The sequence below is a fragment of the Ornithodoros turicata genome, chromosome 9 (genome assembly GCF_037126465.1).
Source record: "Ornithodoros turicata isolate Travis chromosome 9, ASM3712646v1, whole genome shotgun sequence".
NCBI lineage: Eukaryota > Metazoa > Arthropoda > Arachnida > Ixodida > Argasidae > Ornithodoros > Ornithodoros turicata.
The window spans coordinates 23,850,935-23,868,431 of NC_088209.1; the positions used below are offsets into that span (position 1 = coordinate 23,850,935).

The 17,497-nt window shown below is 44.5% G+C and overlaps 3 protein-coding genes across 4 annotated transcripts; 2 read left to right on the forward strand and 1 right to left on the reverse strand.

The window, feature by feature from the left end:
* The first annotated feature begins 66 nt into the window (after positions 1 to 66).
* On the forward strand, positions 67 to 6,615 carry LOC135368417 (suppressor APC domain-containing protein 2-like). 2 transcript variants are annotated; one of them, XM_064601655.1, is made up of 6 exons: positions 67 to 1,011; positions 1,211 to 1,314; positions 1,431 to 1,577; positions 4,909 to 5,010; positions 5,088 to 5,192; positions 5,285 to 6,615. In XM_064601655.1, exons 1-6 carry the CDS (start codon positions 150 to 152, stop codon positions 5,405 to 5,407), a joined length of 1,443 nt encoding a protein of 480 aa, XP_064457725.1. In that variant the 5' UTR covers positions 67 to 149; the 3' UTR covers positions 5,408 to 6,615. The 2 variants fall into 2 exon arrangements, with proteins under 2 accessions (XP_064457725.1, XP_064457726.1); XM_064601656.1 differs by lacking the exons at positions 5,088 to 5,192; positions 5,285 to 6,615 and adding an exon at positions 3,494 to 3,604 and having other exon boundaries at positions 1,431 to 1,608; positions 4,909 to 5,011.
* A 959-nt stretch (positions 6,616 to 7,574) lies between these two features.
* Positions 7,575 to 14,112, reverse strand: LOC135368419 (calcium channel flower-like). Its single transcript, XM_064601658.1, has 5 exons — positions 13,853 to 14,112; positions 13,017 to 13,101; positions 12,777 to 12,902; positions 9,887 to 9,994; positions 7,575 to 8,886 (listed from the first exon to the last, which is right to left on the reverse strand). The coding sequence occupies exons 1-5, from the start codon at positions 13,959 to 13,961 to the stop codon at positions 8,778 to 8,780; spliced, it is 537 nt and encodes a 178-aa protein (XP_064457728.1). The 5' UTR covers positions 13,962 to 14,112; the 3' UTR covers positions 7,575 to 8,777.
* A 40-nt stretch (positions 14,113 to 14,152) lies between these two features.
* Positions 14,153 to 16,833, forward strand: LOC135368418 (alpha-(1,3)-fucosyltransferase C-like). The gene has a single exon (XM_064601657.1). It carries the CDS (start codon positions 14,575 to 14,577, stop codon positions 15,652 to 15,654), a length of 1,080 nt encoding a protein of 359 aa, XP_064457727.1. The 5' UTR covers positions 14,153 to 14,574; the 3' UTR covers positions 15,655 to 16,833.
* The last annotated feature ends 664 nt before the right edge of the window (positions 16,834 to 17,497 follow it).

Genomic DNA, 17,497 nt, shown 5'->3' on the forward strand with positions numbered 1-17,497 from the left:
TCAATATTTAGGAAATATATACATATATAATCATGACTCCTGGCTAGGGTTGGCTGACTCGCTGGCTAGCTGCGGCTACGGCTAGGTCACTGTGAGTTTTGCATACAAGACGCCTTCAGTGCTTTGACGGTGTAGAAAATTGTGTTTAAATGTCGCACTTAAGTCACCACCACTTTAAACCAACACTGAATGAGCTCCCGAAGCGGTTTGTCAGTGCCATGAAGGTTCTTTTCGACATCATGGATGATCAGAAGACTGGCTGCATTAATATTCGGGATATCGAGAAGCGGTGGCCGTGCAGTCGTGACAGCAGCAACGGTCTTCCCTCTGACGTGATGGAGTGCCTTAGAAAAGTGACACCGCCCAATGAAATGATCAATTTTGAGAGGTTTTGTGCCGGTTTGAAAATGTGTCTGCTTCGTCACCGCGTAGGACACAGACAGGCTCTAGGCAATGCAGCTCAGTGGTACCGCAGCCAGTACTTACCGCAGCTCGGTCAGGTCAGTGAACCTAGAGGTCGTCCCTCATCTGTGCCACTTCCTGATCGTGAGGAACGGACTCTTGCAAGACATCAGCCTGCGCTGAAACCTCCATCCATTTCAAAGTCATATTCCGGACCTGGCCGATCGTTAGACAATTTAGCAGGTAATATCGCGGTGCGACCTTCAAATACGGCGGCCGTTCGTCCAAGCACCGTTACAGCGCAACACAGATCGGTCAGTGTCCCGCACTTGCAAGGCAAGGAATTGTCCAGGCAGACGGCAGACGTCCGCAGAATACCGAGTAAGCTTCGGGGCTACCGCAGTGATGTGCGACTTGCCGAACTTCGGGGAGACCATGAAGTGGGAGCGCAGAGACTCTCTGGGGTAAAAAACAAGATATTGGATCAATCGGTGGATGCTGCTAAGCCATGCACACAGATACCCATACGTGAGCCATTATCTGTAAAAGTGCCAGAAATGAGACATCAAAAGGAAAACGTGGTTCCAGCACCAACAGGCAAGGAAGCAGGTACTGCACAGTCTTTTTTCCCCAAGCATCGCATAGGTCTCGTGCTTGGTTTAGAGGGAAAAGCACAGCCGGATGATTATATAGTTAGCAAAGTCTCAATAAGAATACGCTAAAATATGCTTTCATTCGCAGAGCGGACAATATCTAAGCCGTACGTGACGGCGACGCAGATATTTATTCTATCTCTTTGTGTCACCAGGTAATGCCGACAACAAACAGAGCAGCAGTGCTGCCCTCAGGAAACAGACCCGTAAACGAGAGCCCAGGCGGCACACTTTGGGACATGGAATTGAATATAGCATGGTAAGCTCAGTAAAGTGTCGTGGCTATGTAAATTTTTTTATATAAAATATAAACCTGGAGCAATAGAAGGCATGCTGTTAACAATGTTGCCTGACAGTGATTTTTACTCTTTCAAGTTAAGACGCATGAAACAGCTGGAGCAGGAGAAGGACGTGCTTGTACAAGGACTGAGGGCCGTTGAGCATGCAAGGGACTGGTACCAACAACGCATCAGTGGGGTTCAAGAGAAAATGCAAAATACGAGCAAAGGCCATGCAGCACCAGTAAGAGAGGTTATGAGAAAGCAAAGTAGTAGTGAGTAGTACGATAGTAATAAGATAGCAAGATAAGTAAGAAAGAGCGATGAAAGAATAAAGAGTGCAATTTCAATATTGCCTTCAGGGTGATGGACATACGAAATACAGGTCCTGATAGAGGTCAGCAGCTATACAGGGTGTTTATTTTTAGCCTTTACGGAATTATTATAAAAAAGCTATGAGAGCAGGACAGATGTCGTTTTTGCCTTTGAGTTATACGGTCAGGCGGACATCCTCTCGAAGAAAATATGCAACTACAAGATGACTAATTACCTAAAATTCATTGATTAACTCTCTAATTAGGCGATTTCGGGCGAAAGCGAGATAGCAGAATCAGAGACTGACCTCGTTGAAAGCCATTCTACGTTAGAACTACTCCTGAAACGCGCACGTGCGTTAAAATATCCATCCCCGAATTTGGATATGCAAATGAGCCGAAACCGCGTCGACCGGGAATGCGGAGAGCACAGCGCTGATTCCACGTCGCTGATTCCAAGCTGATCGCGCTTTTTTGGTTTCGGCTCATTTGCATACCGAAATTCAGCGATGGATATTTCACAGCTTTTCTGGGTTTGTAGAATGTATATTGGCTTTCAACGAGGATTGTCTCCGGTTCCGCTACCTCGCTTTTGCCCGAAATTCCCTAATTAAAAAGTCAATTAATGAATTTTAGGTAACTAGTCATCTTGTAGTTACGCACTCTCTTCCAGAGGGTGTCCGCCTGGCCGCATAACTCAATTGCAAAAACGACATCTATGCTGCTCTCGTAGCTTTTTAATAAAAATTCTGTAACGGATAAAAATAAACACCCTGTATTTAAAGGTACAGTCGCATCCAGAAACCCATCCACGAAACGGGTACCACTGTGTTCGGCATCACCCGACGACCTACTTGGCAAATTTTTTCGTCTGGAAAGTGCCAAGACAGCAAATAAACAAATTTAAAGACGAGCGCTCCTGCCACAACGAGATCGGTGTGACATCACTCCCTACGGAGTGAGAGGGCATCGCTCTCTGTCGCTCAGACGAGAAAGGCGCCGTCCAGACGTCTGCATCCCTTTTCTTAAGGCCATGCCAAGGAATAAAATGACACCATAGTTACGATATCAACTGGAATGGATGCGACCATGCCTTTAAGGTGCTTAGATCTTTCATTTGGCACGTAGTTACGTACCCTGCTGTACCAACGCCACCTAGGTACAGAAGGCCTGCTTATTGCCTCCTCTCCCTCCTGTACTCCGTGGACATATATAGTCAGAATTCGTCTGCTACTGTGATTCGCCGTTCTGGGAATTCAAGGACTCGGAAATGATTGCGGTTAACTTGGAACCTGTAGATATGAATCTGTAGACAAAAAGTGCAATACACTTTCCAGAAAATCAGTCATGAGAAAGATATGAGACGGTTTTGGAGCTTTATTTTAAAGTTTTCCCGTTTAGTACGCTGGGACGTTTCATCACCGCTCGCAGACGACGGCGGTTCATCTCCATGGCTACGACCGCTTGAAGCTCGTTCGTGATTGGCTACCGCCGTTGAAAACATGATCCTGATTGGCTGACTATTAGTCGTTATGTCACATCGACGAGTGAGCAGGCTTTCTCTATGTAGGTGGTGTTGGCTGCACCCAATGCTGCTAACCAGAAACCTATATTTAGCCGAGGACGTGCTGAAGGCTTGGAGGTGGCGGGTTAAAATCGTACTGCTGGCTGTGCTGCACGAGGTTTTTCCTGGGTTTTCCAGCACACTTTCCAGACTAATGCCAGCGCAGTTCCCCCTGAAGTCAGCCCCGCACACTTACTAACCCCTCTTCTCCCACTCCTTCCTGCTATCCTCTCTCCATCTGTCCACACCTGCACGCTGCTCATAACCACAGTTGATTCGCAGCGCTAACACGGAATCACAAACAAGGAAACCTATCTCTCTCTGGCCAAGCTATGAAGGTCCTACATGCACCTTGTCCAGTCCAACAACCCAAAGATGGCATGACCCAAAGAGGTGTGTGCAAGGTGTGCTGTCATTGGTGCAGGTGTAGTTTTTTTTTTTTTTTGCATTGTGACTACCTCAGGATGTGACAATATTGGTGGGCTTGGACACAATTACTTTGGACACAAAACAGCATTACGCAGGTGCAGCGCGCGTGAGCAGTTGAGTTAGACCTTGATTTGCCTGCGGAGGAGTGCAACCCGCTTAGGTCGTTTTCGTTTATGTCCAACAATAGACCTCTCCCTGTTTGTAAACAAATGACGTCATAGTGTTCGACAACGGCAAAAATTTGGTAGAATTGAACTACGCTCGAAGCTAGAGGTGAACAAGGTCGCCCCGAAAGCCACGGTCTTGAGGGGAATACGATATGGTCCCTTAAAGTGGGACTCCGCAACAAAATCACAACAAATGTGACATAGCAGTAACCCTTGCGGTGTCAGGAACATACGTACCAAATATCTCGTTCCCAAAGTGCGCAGATTTTATTCGAACAAATTATTACGAAGTGAGCGCTTCACCTCTGTGAAGCAAGAGGGTGCCAAAAGCAACACTGCCGACGTCATCCTGCATAGAAGAATGCAAGCTTCGTAGCAGACTACAATGCCGGGTGACGTCACAGTATCATCCTCCTGGCGAACCGCTGTGCTCTTTGCATGTTGGTTTCGGTTTGGTATTGTCATCATTTATGAATTAACTATTCGCGCAAAATGAATGTGAATGTTGCATTCGGTATCAAGTGAGTGGTCCGTGTTCGGTATGACTCTCACCTAATTTTTTTTTCAAATCCTTCCGAAGTCTCTCTTTAAAGGGACGCGACCTCGGTCCTACTTTTCTTTCAATGGGAGGCAGCGAACAAGTGCCCGTTCGTTGAACCCAGCTCTCCCCCTCAGATTTGTTTCGGTTTCAGTCTGTCTACCAATGTCATGATGACGTTTCTCTTTGCTTCGAAGACTTTGCATCTTTACTCCCTGTGGGTGCACAATGGTTCAGCTTCATTTCAATAGCAGCGGTTCTTACTTCCTGAATAAAACACTGTCATTGATTGAATATCACGTTTTATGGCAAAAAATGTCATGGAGGAACTGGAGAGAAAGCAAGAAAATATGTGGACGTGAGTGAAAAGAGAGTTAAAAGTAACTTGGAACTTAAGTTACTTTGTCAAAGTTACCTGAAAAAGGAACGAGTTCCTCTGAAAGTTACCACGGCGCAAAAGTACCGAGTTAAGTTACAAGTTACCAGAAAAAAAAGGAACTTAGTTACAGTAACGAGTTACCTCGAACTCTGTTAAATAGTGATATACCTGCGTTTCTTTCTAGGAATATTCCACTGATGCACATGAAGAGAGATTGAGATTTCAGATAGCGAGGATATTTGATGTCAATCAGCACCTAAGAGCTCTTATTGAGAGCTCAGATAAGGTAAGGTGAATGGCTGATGTTATCTTTAATTGACATTGATGACAACAATCTCACTTTATCATATGGTTTCCACAAAGGGATTCCCATTACATATGAATTTGGCAGTTCAACCATCGCCATACAATGTGCAGCAAAACTCCATGGTGCAGAGGCTCAAGGAACAGAATCATATCCTAACAGAGGTAGATAAACATCATCTCAAAATAAAGTTGTTGTTGTACCAGGTCATGACTCTGCTGTAGCAAAACATTGAAAGCATTGTACGCTTTTGCAGGAAGTGAGCCAAAAGAGTGAAGTTATTGCTCAGCTAGAGAGAGAAAAGGCTACTCTGATAAGGGAACTCTTCCAAGCTCGTTCACAGCATCGGGTTCACATTGACGAGACCACACTCATGTAGTCGCACAGTAGCATCCACGCTAAAAGTGCAAGTGAGACCAACGTGTGGACATACTCAGACCTGCAAGCCGAGAACAGATCACTGCCGGTCCCCCCCCGTCCCTCTGCCGGTGCCACAAGATATGCCGTGACAGCGACGTCCGAGTGAAGTCTGATGATGATTGTTTTGTTCTGTGTAAACATTTTTAAAAGTAACTTAGTAACAAACTCTAAGCAAAGAAATTGAACACCAGTATTGGAATATTAGGCCTTAACTTTTTTTTAAATTTAGGTGACAGTAGCGGGTTTTAGCAGATCGGAAGGTGTTAACAATACCTGTTCCACAAACACAAGCCAATCTTTCAACTGGCTGACATCACATTGCTGCTGTTTGATTCGACAACATCTTCCTGTATCGTGTCGTTTTCGTAGAGTGCCTCCGATCTAGAGCACTGCACGGGCCGCATTTTTAGGCCCGGCCCGAGCACGACCTGACGGCTGCATACCTAGCCGCGAAGAGTGAAGCCCGAAGGATTCTAAGTTTCTCAGCCCAAGTCCGGTCCGAGCCCGAGAAATTTATAGGCTACCCAGGCCCGACCAAGCCAGGCCCAGCGTATCAGGCTCCAAAAAATTTGACCGTGGCTAACTAACAGAGGGGTAACAGAGGCTCGAGCCGATAATGATAGAACCCGAACTCAGCCTAGACCCGCCAAAAAGAAAGTTTAACCTGGTTTTCGGGTAAGCCCGAGCCCGTGCAGTGCTCTACTCCAGTCTACAAAAATTCGTTAATGACACAGCTGGAATACGGAAAGTGCAATAATTCTCCAATTTCCTGAACTGGATAGGGACACAATATGAAGCCAGAAGTTCCAAAGGCAGAACAGTATTAAAAAACTAGAAACAATATTTTAATCTTGTACAACCGTGCAACAAATGCAATTTTCGCATTTCGCTTTTATTGTGGGAGACTCCCAGACTGCCAAAAAAAGAAAAGACTTTCCCACCTACTAAGGCCGTACATGACAAGAGGGACAAACTGGGAAATGGCAAATCAAAACATCGCTTCCATCACTTCGAGGTGGATTCCCATCATTCCACGTACAAAGGTTTCTGTTGGCCATATTTTATAAGATATAAAAATATTAAGAGTGTATATTGTGGGTGCCTTATGTGTTGGCGGGTTATTCTTTTACAGAAATTGTTTAATAAAGTATTGCTGGTTATGGTGCATTGTCCTCAGTTCTAATGGTACACTGTGCTGAATAACTGTCTTAGACTCATCAAAACGTGGAAGGGGGTACCATAAAGTAGTGCTTACTAAATGTGCGACAGGTGTCGTTCTTGTGTTAATGACAGGCCAAGACTTTTCTATCTGCCAAAGGGGTCACATCCCCAGCCCTCCTGCAGTTGGTGGCTATGGTGAAAACTACGCTAGACCCCAATCGAATAGAAAACAAAGCCCTATAGTCGAGTTCAACTTAAGAAGGAAACTTCTTACTATTACTTATACTTATTACTATTACTGTGCCGCAGATAGGGTGGCTGGACACAGAGAGGTCACGCTCGCTCCTCTGCGGGATAATGTAACCCATCATACTCACCCTGCTTCCGTATTGGCTGCTAAGACTTGCCACATGACACTATGCTGCGTGGTGGCACTGCAGTGGCACTGGCAGTGGCACTGCAGTGGTGGCGTGGTGGCACCGCTATGGCGTCGCCTTGTCTCCAACAATGTATGTAGCTGATGGACCAGATTTCTTTTCCTTAATAAGTTGAACACAATTATAGATCGGTCGTCAGACTTCTCTGTGTTGCAAGCTTTGAGCAGGAACTCGTCCCTCTCAACAAAACCGATTGCCAGTGTTTACTGAATTGATCAAATGTTGTTGTCGGGCACATTATTCCACCGTTTACCCTATCTGCGCCGTCTGCTCCACAGTCGCTGCACGGACGTTGGAGGAGGTGCAGCATCTTCGTGCTCCACTCCCGCTGCACTTTTTAAAATTGACAAATGCAATGCAAATGCAATGCTGCAATGGACAAATGCAGTGCAAACTTTGCCAAAGGCTACACCTCTGCTGGATCGAATGTGTGCACTTGCATGGCTTTCACTAGTTCTCAAAGTGCAGCCAGCTATGAAGGAAGGCAGCTATGTAGGTAGGTAGGCGCTCAAAGTCATTGCAAAAATATGTGGTGATGCTCGATCACAAACAATTTATTCACACACACATCCCTTGCAACACACTTACTGACACTCTTAAATACAAGATACATGAGGGAAATATTGTACTGACATAATTTCTCGAAGGACACGGAATGCAGTGTGTGGCTCGTGCAGCTCCGCACGAGGCTTACACACGGCCTGAACTGAGTAGTTTCCTTCTGAATCTAACCATGCTGGCTTATGGTTGCTGATAGTATGCACCCTTCAAGGTCAATGGGGCGGTGTATTTCACACCAGCCTGTGCACCAAATTACACACACTATACTACATTACATTGATTACTAGAACGTATGTGCACAGACAGGCAGATTCAATTGGTCTGGTCAAAAATGACCTTGCAAAGACAAAACTATATTAGGAAGGCAGCTCTTTTCATCAATTTACACACCACATGCATTACATAACAAACACAAAGGGGAATAGCTGCAGTACACGACTGTTGGGAGGTGTGATAGTACAAAGCACCTAACAAGCAAAATGTGATGTCTGGTTTCGAGAAAATTAAATACTGGTTAGCTCTTAAATTTAAGTAGTCATCGTCCTTCGTTTGTATGTACGTATCATGATAGTCTTGCTAGAGCACTAACAGCGGTCATCACAATAATGCATGTTGTACAACAGCTAGCCAGCATGCTTTGGTATGACCCTTGTGCTTGCTTTCTGCACCAACTGTGATGTCTGTGGTATACCTTCCAAACACTAGTGATATTTTTTTAGAGGCATTCATTCTTGTACAAACTACACTATACAACCCGGGACTTGACTGAACCACACGAGTTAGGCATATGCAAAATGTAAGGATAACGAGCCCCTGTTGAACAATCAAGTTCTCTTTTTTTGGATTTGTTCTACAAGTGGCAGAGTGCAGGAAGACACGTCTAGGACTCCAATGTGTACCAGTAAAATAAAATAGTATAGTAGTAAAAATATGTTGTGGAAACACTCAAAAAGGGGGGCGCTCAGGTATCCGACCGGGCTTCCACGATAACAAACCATGCGTGGATGAAATGTAAAAAGTATAATTTTAAGGAAGTGCCAAAAAGCCAGCACAGAATGTTACGCTGCCACCGTTTGACTTGTAAAACATCCGACAGAATGTGAAATAAGGAGGCAGATGCAGAGAGAAACAGCTTCTTTTGCCATTCGGAATGTGACAGAGCAAGGGGGCTCAGTTGGAGGGCATCTTTGTGTCGCCCGCTGCCGCCTCTTCGCCCCCTCCTGATGAAACTAGGTTGGCGGTACTTGTAGCACGTGCCCGCATTTCGTCGGCGCTGGCCCTATTGAAACAACAAATGAAACGCTGTAGAGCACTTTTGGATACCTGTGTCGGTCTCGTCTCTGTATTTTTGTACACAAGCTCAAAGTTTCTGCCAAGAAACTGGGGCATAGGCCTCGTTCACACGGGCCAACCAACTTTCTGCACTAACTTGAACCAATGTCTTAATACTAGGGAGTGACCTTTTTGGGTTAAATGGCTTTCTCGGATTCGGGGGGGTAAAAAATCGGGCACTATTTTTTTAATCTGTAATTCGGGGAGAAACCGATAATTGTGATAATTGTGCCTTCGGGTGTTATCGGGTGTTTTTGTTTCTCCTCTTGTCTATTACGTCGTTTCTTAATGCTCTTTTTTGGGGGGGGAAGGGGGGGTGACCTATTACCGCTAATCCCCGAAGCCATAGAGAGTGCTGACACACATGTGTGTATTTCTGGGAACGTCTGCGGTGGAAACGTCACTTGAGGATTTCATAGTGACTGGAATTCGGGGAGAAATCGGTTTTAACCCGAAGAAGTAACTCCCTACTTATGACCAACTTTGAGAGGTGCAACATCAGCGTTTACACGTACCAACTCGGTAGCTCAACCAACAAACATCTTTACGGCAATCGGAGGATGTGGGTTCAAATGCCACCGTTGGTGTCTTTTTTTTCTACCGCCATTATTCGAGCCTAAGTCAGTTTATTTCGGCAAAAAATCGTCGTGACCTTCAATAAATACCCGTTTTATGTGTGTGGTGTTACTTAAAAATATAACCGCTAATACGGAACAAACGTCGAAATGGACAAGTGTTTCCAAACCGATAGCTCGTGCTTACATGTGAAATGGGCATGATGGGGATGCAATGAGAACATTGCAATATGCCAAAAGAAAAAGGTCCCATTGTCTGGAATGACCCACCTTACACCCTCGTCTACTTGACATTTTAGACTGCCAGACGAGCATCTATGCTAACAACCAAGTGAGGCCCACAAAACACAATGTGCCAAAATGCTCACTTACTTGCGTCCCATAGCCATAATACCATAAATAAGGCCGGTTAGGAAGATCAAGCCACCACCGAAGAAAGTTGTCAGTCCAGCGCACAGTGCGACAGGTAACACACCAGTCCTGCGCAAGAAAAGATTCACCTGTGTAGCTGACGCTAAAGTAGCAGGACACAGAAAGCATACGACATCTAGGCAAACCTACTTGTAGCCCTACAACGAGACAGTCACAAGATGTCACTATCATTTCAATTATACGATCGAACTATATATAACTGTCTGTTCTTGCATTTAACTGGTTTTGCTGCTGCAGCGCCAGAAGCCAAGTCATCGCTGAAATAGAAGCTGCTTTCCTTGAAGCATACAGTGCAGTTTGGTTTGAGCCATTAACTGAACAGCAACTTTATTGGTTCCGCCAAACGGAAACCTGACCAAGACTTCGTTGACGCAAGATATCCTGGTATGAAGAACTTTAAACACCGGTTTACATGTTTACTGGTGATATCTCGGATAAGCGGAACACAGAAGGGAGAGGCTGGATGTTATTCAAATTGCAGCGTTAGAGGAAGCGTATGTCTCAATGTTCAACACAATCTCAAGTGGCACTTCCAATATCTCCGTGACGGAAATTAACTGCTCTGGGGCTGGAGTATACAAGCTGACAAACACAAGCCTTTCCAAAGAACATGACAGATTGAAATTTGAAATTGAAAGCTTATCCAGGAAATCAAGAACTGACTTTTTTTTTTACCCGACTTTCTTGCTTGGTCATTTGTGAGGCTCAAATGTTTTGGTCATCCTTATTTGATTGATTTGATTTCATAAGCCACTGCAATTTACATTAATTACAACATTTCTGTTTTCTTTCATAACACCTAATACCTTGTGTTGCTGCTGCTTCCCCTACGCAGTAGGACTAATCTGTCCAGTCATATGCGCAGAGGGTGTAGGCGCTCAAATGAATGGAATGTGTCTATAGTTGCTACAATGGTGGTATGACACACGTTAGGGTGCTCTCTATATGAGCTTGAGATAATGTCAAGTATGATCACGTATGGTGTGCTAAATGTCCAGTATATTTCAAACAAAGTGCTGGTTATTTGGAGAAATTATTCACCATGTGTCTCTCCATGCATGCATAAATACTGGCATAAAACATGAAACAGAGGCAGACACGCCCTTGCCTCCACTTGTTATTCAGCCTCCAACAACAAAGATAATCACCTGTGTACGGAAAATTGCACAGGCATGCTAACTTTTATCTCCGAAGGCACAGCGCAGAAAAAAAAGGTAGGACAGACATAACTAGGGCCCAAAATTTTAGGCATGTGCCTATAAATGCCTACAAACGCCTAAATGCGACATTTTCGGGGTTGCCTGCCTTCTTATCGACTCTATTCAGTTCTAACCTTTTTCAACAGCCTTTGAAGGTGAAAGTGCAACAGCTGCATTTTACTTTTCATTTCTGTATGTTCGCACCTTTTCTTCCTTTTTCTGTGTGTGGTTTCCTTCAGTACGTTGGGTTTCCAGGAGGGGTTCATGTATATTTGATCGAAAGATTTGGCCTCTCGAGATCTTCGAGGGCAAAGAACTGAAAGTATTATGCTACATAGCGTGATTCTAGGCCACTTCAGCATTCGTGCACCAGAAGTCAAAGCTTGTATGGTACCATAGCCTTTAAACGAGCAAGTTTTCCTGGATGGAACACTCTGGAACACCAACAAAACCAAAGAGTGTACCAGGTTAAGGTGCCTATTTTTGCATTTTATTGCCTATTTTGGTATTTTTGATGACTAAATGCCTGCAAATTTCCATCGTTTTTAGTGCCTACATTTCCTGGCCCTACACATAACACAGGCGCTGAGAGCTTCCTGTGTTTTCTGAGTATGCTCGATCACGAACTGCCCAGACTTTCCACTGTCGTTTAACATTGATCTCCATGTTTGTGCACTGGTAAAAACTGGTATCAGAGTTTAACAAAGAACACGTGGTGAACGCAGGAAAAAGTTTTGTGTTCAAGTGTAAGTGCTCTTCACTGCATCAAGGCACGAGTCAACACTCCCTGCAAAGAACCATCGTAACAAAATCTGTCCCTGGACCAGCCCTGGGTAGTATTTATTTCCTGTTTTTGTTACCAGCAGATTGTGCGACAAATATATTGCGTTCTTGCTTAATATATTAGGAATGTAAACACTGCAGGGTAGTAAACAATATGCTTTCCCCACAAGGTAGTAAATGGTTACCCATATCTGCTACCTGCAGTAAAATTTTATGTCCCGACAAGACGAGGTAGGAGCAACATTATTTTATCCTCTCGACATCTGCGATATGTCACCGATTTCGTGCCTTCAAGCAAGTATAGTGAGAACTTAGTTCACCTTGATATATTTGAGACTTTGAGCATTCTTAGAAAGCTTGTTTGCAGTGTGCAAGAACAAAAGAAGCTGAAGCTCTTTGGCTGCGCATAGTGTGGGGGTTTATAACTCCACACCAGCACTGGACAGCTGTTTCGGCCTTAATGGGCCCAGATCAGCAGTGCACAGGTATGCAACACTTGAGTGGGTGGCGTCAGAAGGTCACATCGAACGTGCTGCCTTCCCATCAGGACGTGAGCTTCAACTGAAAGCCCCGTGCAAAGCCAGTGAAGTATGTGCAGTATAGTGTGTAGTATAGCTTTTCCTTGATCCCCACATTTGGCACTTAACTACATGCTCCATTTTTCGCACCCTGTATGACTGAAATGCATCATCATTCAGCCTTATGCCAAGGTGAACTTAAAAAAGAAAAAAATTCATTATCATCATAATCATCATCATCAATATATATACCTTTGTGTACAATAAGGAAATCTGGTCCTGAATATGACAGTGTGGAGAAAAGGCAATCAAAAGAAAAGTCATACATACACTCCATACAGAAGGGCTTTGTACCAGTGCGGTTTTCGGTCGAAAAAATTGCCCGGAGCCTGTGCAAACTCGAGGAAAGTGCAGAAACAGGGTGCTTCAATCAGTGCAACCATCGTACCAGCAAGCCTACGAAGAGAGGTCACTGAGACATGGTACTCCTACAATGACAGATAATCTGAGCCATATAAGGGAAAGACTTCTTTCTAGCATCACTAGGTGCATTCAGCAAACGGTGCTCACATTTGTAATATAGCCGAGAAGATACACGTGGAAGAGAATGTGACTATGGAGACAACCACTAGTTGTGCACCCAGACCAATTGCAACTGAAAAAGAGCAAAATTGCTATAACAGCGCAGCATGGGGCTCTCCGACTGGTCTGTCGTTGAAATGCGCGGTAACGCTGCCTGCTGAGATAATGGAAAATTTCCTTTTCAATACAACATTTTTAGCAATGGCTCTCCAACAGCTCTGCAGGCCGTCGCCGCGTTAAACTTAACGTTGCAGCAAGCTGTACTGGCGGTTTTTTTTTGTTACATTGTGTGTGGTCAACAGAACCTTGTAATGCATTGCATAACATAGACAAGACAACAAGCTCCTTCATGTTACCCTCTGAAGCGATGAGTGGGAGTTTGAAAGGCAATTTGTGCTGAAACTTCCAGCTCGGTAGAAAGATTAAAGGTTTAGGAGATGTGCATAACGGCATTTTACGCATGCACTCCGTCGTTAGCACACCATCACTATCACCGAATGAAGTTGTTTTGCTTTCAGCAGGAACTTTGCTCTGTCAGCGCACACCAAAGACGTACGCATTAATGCTGAACAGTACTACTGGCCTTGTAAACGGAAGAGAAAATCTGCAAAACAATGACCACAAATCGCTACAGCCCACACCAAATATGTTCGCAAGAGCCTATTCCGCACCAGCCGGTTGCCTGTTTGGAAGCCTGTTTGGAAGTAGTGGGTGATTTGAAGTATTACAAGACAATATTGTGTGCCCAGTGTAATTTCAAATGCAAATTAGAGCAGCACAAGAAACAACTTTCACGTCAGGGACACCTCTGACGTTAGGCTTACACAGTGAACTGACAGTCCCTACGATCCTCCCCAAATATCTGAGCCACCATGGTGCATCGTCCGGACGACCGGCATCCTTCTGCTGCGCTTCGCCGACATTGGGAAACATGTTCGCACGCTCCTTGGAGTTATGCGGGTGATGAGTTCACCATACTAAAGCGGTTTCTCTATCTCATCTAGTGGCACACATCCATTCCACCAAACATATTCCAAATGGCTTGTGGCAGTGGTGGCAGTGCTTGTGGATTACTGTGGATTACGACAGGTTGTCCTGGCTTGGCTTGGCCGCTTGGCTGGCTTGGCCAGTTTGGCTTCAAATGAGGATGAGGGACACTGATGAGCCTGATGAGGGATGAGGAGGTGAGGAGGGATGGGGACGTGGAAATCGTGGAATCCCAGCAGATAATGGTTAGACGTCCCTTTGGAGATTTTCCGATGAGTGGCATCAAACAAGCAGTTGGCTGCGTTGAAGTGCTGACCCAAAAGAAGCTACTTCTGATGGACATCTTTGACAGGACTGGAAGCAGTAGTTACTGATGCTAAAGTAATGATATCACAGTAATGACATTGGATGTAATGAATAAAGCCCCTTGGTGAACCGGCGGCATCATCCATGCCACGTGCAATGACTGATGACAGCAGAGGGGCAAGCAGTTGAGCTGTGATGTCAACTACGCGATTTCCCCGTGTCCGCCTCGTCTTCACAACTTGATGTTGTAACCATGCGAAGCAGAAAGCTCGCTACAAAGCTTTCGTGTGCAATCGTCTTGCTTACCGCCGGGCTGTTCGCTGTTTACCTCTCCTCCAAGCTACGTACTACCCAGCACACCAGTAGACCTCTCTCATACTCGCCTAATTTATCTACGAAGTACATACTGACTTGGACATCGTTTTTTGGCGATGTTCACTACATACCTTCGACAGTCCTCAGTACTTGCGGGCCCCTGCCACCGTGCGTCGTCACACACAACCGATCTCTGTTAAATGATAGCGACCTTGTAATTTTTCATCAGAGAGACATTGAGGTGGACGACTTGCCACCAGAAAGGTCGTCCAGACGACAACGATGGGCTCTTCTCAACCACGAAGCCCCACCTCATACACCACGTGTACCAGCTCAAATTGAAGGGGAATTCAACTGGACCGTGACGTACCGTGAAGATTCCGACGTCATCTTACGGCCAAAACTTGCGCGGCTGCATAGCCTGAGCGAGTCGCCAAAACCTCGAAACTGGTGGACCAACAAGACACGGCACGTAGTCTGGTTTGTGAGCAACTGCAACACTCCAAGCAACCGTGAAGGTTTTGTGGAAGATCTGAGTCAGCACATCAAGGTTGATATCATTGGCCAGTGCGGTCAACATTCATGTTTGCCAAAAATGTCCCAGAAGTGTTATTCCGACGCTTCCAATATTTACTTCTTCTACCTGGCCCTCGAGAACTCGATCTGCACAGACTATGTGACGGAGAAGCTGTATAACGCTCTCCTATGGGGTATGGTGCCAGTTGTGTTTGGCGGAGCCAATTACAAGAAGGTTGCTCCCCCAAATTCGTACATAGATGCCCTGTCCTTCGAGACAACAAAAGATTTGGCAGACCACCTGAAGAGGGTCTCTAGAGACGCCCTGTTGTACAACAGTTACCACACCTGGCGTCTGAAATATAAATTCACATCAAAGCACTTTATATGTGAGCTATGCAGCATGTTGCACACATCTTCCCCAGAGAAAACGTACGCAAATATCAATGATTGGTGGTTTGGAAGTGCAACCTGCAAAAAGTGGATGAAAGTTTTTTCATAACGTCAGTTGGAAATGCCGTCGGGGAAAAGAAATCTACCTTGCGACTTACATTAGCTGCACACAACATACGATACAAAGAAACTATCAGTCTCGATTATGACAACTCTAGCATGGCGAAAGCGATCCTTTCATTGTGGCTCGTAAACTGTCAGGATGGTGTGGCAGTTTGCAGATGCATTTATGGGCCCACTGTCTTGGCATCATGCTTGATATTATGTTAAACTGTCCCCTGAAGTAATCAAGAGAAGATAAAGACCCGGTTTCACCAACGCCGATTAACATTTGAACCGAGATCAATGGTCCCTTGACTTGAATTTTACACTAAACTCTGCTTCATATAGGGAGTTATTGTCACTGAAACATTCATCTCGTCACCAACTAACGTTCGGAAAAAGGAATTTACTGTTAACATGAAGTTTTAGCAATCCTTGATCTCGGTTTAAAGTTAACCAGCGTTGGTGAAACCGGGCCAAACTCTTACGGCATGCACAGGACACTTCAAGCCTCCATTACCGAAGTAATGGGGCAAAAGATAATCAGTTGACAAAAAGGGGAATTCACTCCCATATATATCATGGGGCGAGGGGGAGCAGGGTAGGTTTTCGTATCAAGCCCCCATCAAGTCATGGTAATTTGTGACTTCACATCGTGAGACAATAATGCATTGTCTCACAATAATGAGTTCTGTCATCGTGATCGGTCCATAGAGAAATTTTCCTCATTCAAGAAGAAATGGGCAGCTATCCATGTTCTCCATTGGTGCCTCACGGTGACAAACATTGACCGTAGCATTAAAAAATTTATGTTGAGCTGCAACAAGAACCCCATTGCAAAAGATTGCCCAGCAAATTGTGCATATATGCATTGATGTGTGCCGATTTTTTTAAAATGGCATCAGCTACTTAAAATACTCAGAACTTATATACCATGTACACCTTTTTGTGACCTGTGTCAGTGTGGGCATGCGTACCTACAGATCATAACAGTTGGCCGTTCTGTAAAGCTTGCCGCTGACACAAGTGATCTACCATGCTATATATAAAACTATTTACAATTTACATTGCTTTGCTAATACAAAGCCTGTATGCAATGAGAGTGTATCTCTATTATAATAAACAGGAACTTTGAGTTGTACTAGATCGCCATCAATAAAGAAGCTGTCATACGACAAGAAACATATGTCGTATAATGCACCGCTTTCACTTTGGAATTTCCCATTGCAGATGGCATGAGATTTGTACACTTATAAAGGTGACAGCCAATTTTAAGATCATTGTAAAAGATGCGTGAATACTGTCTCTAAGGTTGTGTGTTCTAAAACGAAATAATCCAGATAACTTATTTTAGTAAAAGTACACCATCGTGTGGTGCTCAACTGAGGAATGCTTTCACAACGTAAAAAAAAATAATTTGTGCTACAACACACCCACAGTGGTGAGGTGCTGTGTGCATTATCTATACAGTTCTGCAAAGATTTTCATAAATCTAGCCTAATATTTATTTTTTTTGTCTTGCAAGACTGTCCAGCCAGGTCCTTGCTGCAAAAGACTGCTCGTGTCTGTGAATGTGAGCACAGAAAGTATGAGAAATAATGGATTTTGCAAAGTTTCTTCATACACCAGAAATATGAAAAGTGCACCCCATGCAGAAAATAGTCTGGTTTGCATGTCAATAAGCTATCGGGCTCGATTTGCAAAACCATTTTGCTGCAGTTAAAATTGCATGAAGCTTTTTCTGCCGTGTGGCAGAAATGGACCAAAATACTTCCAAAAATGGATACTTTTGGAAGAAACACACTTGGTATCTTGCAAAATACTTTTAAAAGTCAGTATTTATATTGTAA